Here is a 5397-nt window from a genome sequence, read left to right on the forward strand (position 1 = left end):
ATGGACAGAGCCAAGCAGAGTGAAGGGAAGGGGCACAGAGCGGGTGTGCAGGGAGCCCTTGTCCCTGCCAGAAGTTGCGGAGCTCCGGGGAAGGTCCCCTCCCCACCCCTTGGCCTTCTGCCCCTGGTCTTGCCCAATCCTGACCAGCGGGGAAAGAGGCAGAAATCTTGCCAGGTGTTTCAGCAGGAGTGCTGGCAGTTGCCTCACCCTTCCGGGATTTGGCAAAATTTGAATCACTCCACCCTGGGGTGGGCCACGGGTCAGATGGGCCATAAATAGGGTCCCCCCAGGGAGCCTGCTCACTCGCTTCCTCCTTTAGCTGCTGCCTGGACCGCCGGCCTCCTCTGCCCCGAAACCATGTCCGTAGGTCTCCTGTGGCTGGGCTTCACCCTGCTGGGGGCCCTGCATACCCAGGCCCGGAGTTCCTCCCCCAGACTGCTGCGGGCCCCACCTCTGTCCAGGATCCCGCTGCAGCCCAACTTCCAGGCTGACCAGGTAAGGGCCCCGGAGGGACAGCAGCAGGGGGCGGGCAGGGAAGCGTGTGAGCAGAGGGGATGGGAGGTGAAGGGTCTTAGCGAACCTGCAAGGGCAGGATGCCCAGGCTTCATTCAGCTCAGCCTGCCCTCTGGCCCTCTGATGGAAGCCAGGCTCCATGGCCCCACATTGACCCTGACCTTGCTGGCAAGATCGCCTGGACAGACCTTCTCTAGGTCCACACTCTCTCCCATCATCTCTGTAGTGAGTGGATGACGGGAACACCTTCAGTCCTCTGCATGAGGAGGAAACTGAGGCCCAGGGAGGACACCCCATCCCTACCATCCTCAGGGCTCCCTCCTGGCCTGGCCTCCCCCAGCTCCCACTGGCTTCACCAATCCAGGAACTGAATGCCCAGTCCCAGGCCTGCTGCTCAGTGAGAGGGGCTCCTGGCTTGGGGGCAAGCTGCCAGGGGTTCCTGCAGGGACAGTGCTGTAGAGGGGCCCTAGGGTGGTTTGTAGGTTCCGCCTATTACAGCCCCCCTATTACAGTTCCAAGGGAAGTGGTACACCGTAGGCGTGGCGGGGAATGCAATTAAGAAGGACGAGCAAGACCCGCTTAAGATGTACACCTCCAACTACGAGCTGAAGGAAGATGGCAGCTACAACGTCACCTCCATCCTGTTAAGGTGAGAGCTGTCACGTCCTTGGGGAAAGTGGGGGAGACTCGAGGGGCTGCTTGAGTGTCTAGAGGCAGATTCATGTCACAGTCAAGGGCTGACCAGAGGAGAGGCAGTCACTCATCCTTCTGCTCAGCAGTGGATTCAGATATTAATATTTGTTCATTTCTTCCTGCATTATTGTTATTTAGTCGCTACGTAGTGCCTGGCTCTTTGCGACCCCTTGAACTGTAGCCCTCCAGGCTCCTCTGTCCATGAGATTATCCAGACAAGAATACTGGAGTGGGTTGCCACGTCCTTCTTCAGGGGATCTTCCCAGTCCAAGGATCAAACCCGCATCTCCTGCATTGGCAGGTGGATTCTTTACCGCTGAGCCACCAGGGAAGCCCTCTTCCTTCATCAGATCAACATTTATTGGTCATTTCAGTGCAGACATGGACACAGGCATCAGGAAACAAGACACAGAGAGCAGGGGTCTCCTGGATGGAGAAGAGGGTCCCTGAATCCAGCCTGGAGACCTACCCAAGTCTTCATCGAGTGTTTACAGGGAGGTAGGCTCCAGAACTGGGCCTTGAAGGAGCCACTCTGCCTTGGAAGGAGGCACAGAGCATCCATAGCATGAGCTGGTGGACTCTGAGTCAGAGGGAAGCACTCTTTCAGGAAGCAGCAAGTCATCATCCAGCTACCCAGCAGGAGCTGATGAGTGGCTTGGCAGCGGGGGCAGCCCGCACGCTGCCAGGGTCCTCAGACACCAGCGCAGAAGTGATCTGGGGAGGAGTGGGTCTGAGCAGGGTCCCTCTGGGTGTGGTGGAGAGAGAAAAGGTGGCTGCCAAGGAACACCCAGCCCCTCTGGCACCCAGGGAGACTGAGGCTGGAGCATGTGTGCAGCAAGAAGCAGAGGGAGAATGGGTTTGGGGAGATACGCTCTGAAATACCAGGGGAGAGGGTGGAACTCAGGTCAGGGTTGATCCAGGAGCTAGAGGAGTCCTTGGCATGGAACAGACTGCAATCTTGGAGGGTGAGTCCCCCAGGAGAAGCAGCAGAGGGAAGATAGGAGTAGGGGATAAATGCCTGAGGAATGGGGTGGGGGTAGGGAAGACCACCAAGGGGACACAGCCCTGAAGAGGAAAGGACAGTGGGTGCTAAAGGGAGGACCTGAGCAGGGTCAGGTGGCCCAGGGCAGACCAGGCAGGGACACACATGGGTAGGCTCAGAGGCCCATCTGAGCTGGTGGGGAGGGGACCTCCTGCTGTGGTGGGGGATGGGCTGTCTTGGGCTGGGCCAGACCAGGGGCGTCAGAATCCCAGCTCCTCCAGCTGCAACCCTGGCCCCCACCATGTCTAGCGCCAGGAGCGCAAGCCCCTGTCCCCTCTGCCCTCACTTACCCATCTCTCGCCCACAGGGATGACCTCTGTGACTACCGGATCAGAACTTTTGTCCCAAGCTCCCAGCCTGGCCAGTTCACCCTGGGCAATATTAGGAGTGAGTCCTGAGGGAGGTGGGCCCTGGGGTTGGGCTTCCAGGAGGTGGGGGGGCAGGGTCCTCCTAGAAGGGGCACAGACCTGCCCACCCCTCCACACAGATGCTGTTCGGCGTGGAGAGCCCCTGTAGACAGGTGGGGAACAAAGCAGCTCCCTCCTCCCAGGGAGGGCTGACCCCTCCCTGTCCTTCCCATCTTCCCCGCAGGCTACCGGGGGATAAGGAGCTACACCGTGCGGGTGGTGAACACCGACTACAACCAGTTTGCCATAGTGTACTTCAAGAAGGTTCAAAGGAAAAAGACGTACTTCAAGACCACCCTTTATGGTGGGTCCTTCCCTTGTGACCCTGGGGACCCACCCCCACCTAGCCCCCCAGGTCCTCTCTGGTTCAGGAGAGGTCCTCTCCAGTTCAGCTCCAAGCCCCTGCAGGAGTCCAGGGAGGGAGGCCCTTCTGCAGACCCTCCATGAGGAAGGGGTCAGAGGCCTTGTTCATATGTTCAGCAATGTTTATAGAGTGTTTGCTGGCCACTCGCCGGCCACCTTGACCACAGGGAGGACCAAGGAGCTGACCCCTGAAGTGAGGGAAAACTTCATCAACTTCGCCAAGTCCCTGGGCCTCACCGATGACCACATCGTCTTCACTGTCCCGATTGGTAATGGCCAGTGCGGACTGTCCAGGCCTGCTGCTGTCCCCCCACCTCCCGGGGAAAGGGGGGCGGAGGAGGGGCCTGGCCCTCTGCTCAGTCACTGAAGCCCCTCCCTGGGAGCCACTCTGGGTCAGGAAGACCCTACCCCAACCCAGGGATCTGTGGGGGACCCAGGGATCTGGGCCCCAAGTGTTCCTCCTTGACAGATGAGGATTTCAGGCCCAGGTCCACATTTTCCCAGTCTCTCAGCCCCAGGGCCCCTTCCCCCTACAACCCAGGCCCTCACCATCTGGCCACTTCCTCCTCCCTCCCTCTTGTCTGGGGTCCCTTTCCTCCTCCCTTGAGGCCTGCTCACCACTGACTTAAAAGGCAGCCTTGTCTTCAGGCGGCCTTGCCTGGGCAGGGGGCTCCAGCCAGCCGCCCAGGGAGCCAGCAGCCCCCCAGAGCTGGGAGACTGCCAGGGCTCAGCAGGTAAACAGGCGGCAGCCTGGTGCCCGAGCAGATGTGTGGCAGGGCCTCACTGGCCTGCTCTGGAGAACGGGGTCCCCCCGAGCTGCTCATCCTCAGGCCTTCCTCCCAAACCCCTGCTCCCATCCCCCAGATCTGCAGTTGCTGGGCCAGGCTAGGGCCTGGGGTGCCCAGGGGCAGGGCAGGCGTCCCAGTGGGCAGAAGTCACACACACACACCTGCACATTCTGACAGACTCTCTCCCCCACAGACCGGTGCATCGATGACCAGTGAGCCTGCAGTGAGTATGGCTGGGGACTGGAGGAGGATGGGAGCCAGGGGGGTGCAGTGGGCCCGGGGTCTCAAACTACCTCTGCGCCCCCCACCCAGGACAGTTGCTGTCTCTACTTTCCCGTCTCCCTCTCAGGTGCCTCCTGTCTCTCTTTGCTCCCACCCCCCTCACGCCAGCCTTTGCCCGGCACAGCACCCAGTTAACCCCCGCACCAGCCTGGACACCAGTGACAGGAGAGAGCCCAGAGACCCTTCTCTGGGTCCTGCAGCCCCGAAGATGCAGCCCTGCCTTGCCTGCTAAATAAACACGTGCCCTGTCCCCAGTCTGTGCTGCTTGACTCTGTGTTCCTGGATTCCTGGGCCAATGGGAGGACGACAGGCAAAGGGTGGGCTCACATTGGCATGGCTCCCGGAGCCCCTGGGGTCCTCACAAGAGACGGTGGCCCCAGGACCCATGGCCAGCTTTGGCTGGACCATTCCTAGCCCCCCACCCCAGGCCAGCAGCAGGCCTCACATGACCCTGACTTCAAGGAGTGACTGGCCCAGCAGAAACACTGAAGGGGCCACAGCTCATTTCCACATTCGGCCACCTGCAATAGGCATCACCGCAGAGGCTCAGCCAGGGCTGGGGAGCTGGAGGGGGGCTGCAAGGGCTGAGGTGCTGTCACCCCCCAACTTCCTCAGGACCCCTGTGGATGCTGGAAGATGGCAGCTAGGCCAGGAGGGGTGCACAGTCGGTGGGGCAGAGGCACGTCCAGCCTGAGGCTGTGCCAGGGGAAGGAAGGTCTCCAGGCATGGTCCCCTGCCCCTCTGATAGCCAAACCTCCCTGCCCCTGGTTGGCCCAGGGATCACTCTCTGGCTCCCACTGGTGGGTGGCTGTGACCATGCTGAGCCCATTGAGCATCCTGTCCTCACCCACACCTCCCCTCCATAATGACCTCCAGACCACCAGGGGCAGAGCTGGGGGCGACAGGGAGGCGAATACGCCACCAGGAATCCAGATTCTAAAGACTCAAGGGCTCCAGGCCTGCACCCACCACTTGGCTGGGCCTGACAAGCCCTTGTTCACCCATAAGCTGGAGCTGGAACCCCTCCTTATTGGCATCAGGAATCCCCTCCCTGCCTCTTCTTCCAGTTGCAAGATCAGAGGCTGGAGAGGCAGGCTTCTGAAGAAACCCAGGCTTCTCCACCCTCAGACTTGCACACCTACCCAGTCACCTTTTGAAACTGTGATAATCCTGGATAAGCTCTTTCTCAAATTCTTAAGGTCGTCACCTCTGCAAAGGCCCCTTCATCAGGGTGTTTTCTAATGAGTTGGCACTTTGTATCAGGTGGCCAAAGCATTGGAGCTTTAGTTTCAGCATCAGTCCTTCCAAT

At 60.2% G+C, this 5397-nt stretch overlaps 1 protein-coding gene across 2 annotated transcripts; it reads left to right on the plus strand.

Annotated features, from left to right (window-relative positions):
• The first annotated feature begins 318 nt into the window (after positions 1-318).
• LCN2 (lipocalin 2) lies at positions 319-4332 on the plus strand. 2 transcript variants are annotated; one of them, XM_055541275.1, is made up of 7 exons: positions 319-495; positions 1026-1162; positions 2556-2635; positions 2840-2959; positions 3186-3287; positions 4000-4029; positions 4197-4332. In XM_055541275.1, exons 1-6 carry the CDS (start codon positions 358-360, stop codon positions 4020-4022), a joined length of 600 nt encoding a protein of 199 aa, XP_055397250.1. In that variant the 5' UTR covers positions 319-357; the 3' UTR covers positions 4023-4029; positions 4197-4332. The 2 variants fall into 2 exon arrangements, with proteins under 2 accessions (XP_055397250.1, XP_055397249.1); XM_055541274.1 differs by having other exon boundaries at positions 4156-4328.
• Positions 4333-5397: the final 1065 nt, after the last annotated feature.

The sequence above is a fragment of the Bubalus kerabau genome, chromosome 11 (genome assembly GCF_029407905.1).
Source record: "Bubalus kerabau isolate K-KA32 ecotype Philippines breed swamp buffalo chromosome 11, PCC_UOA_SB_1v2, whole genome shotgun sequence".
Taxonomy (NCBI): domain Eukaryota; kingdom Metazoa; phylum Chordata; class Mammalia; order Artiodactyla; family Bovidae; genus Bubalus; species Bubalus kerabau.

Coding starts and splice junctions, on each gene's coding strand:
- LCN2 (XM_055541275.1), top strand. CDS start 358: ATGTCCGTAGGTCTCCTGTGGCTGGGCTTCACCCTGCTGGGGGCCCTG. Junction 496..1,025: donor CCAACTTCCAGGCTGACCAG/GTAAGGGCCCCG, acceptor CCCCTATTACAG/TTCCAAGGGAAGTGGTACAC. Junction 2,960..3,185: donor CTTCAAGACCACCCTTTATG/GTGGGTCCTTCC, acceptor CCTTGACCACAG/GGAGGACCAAGGAGCTGACC.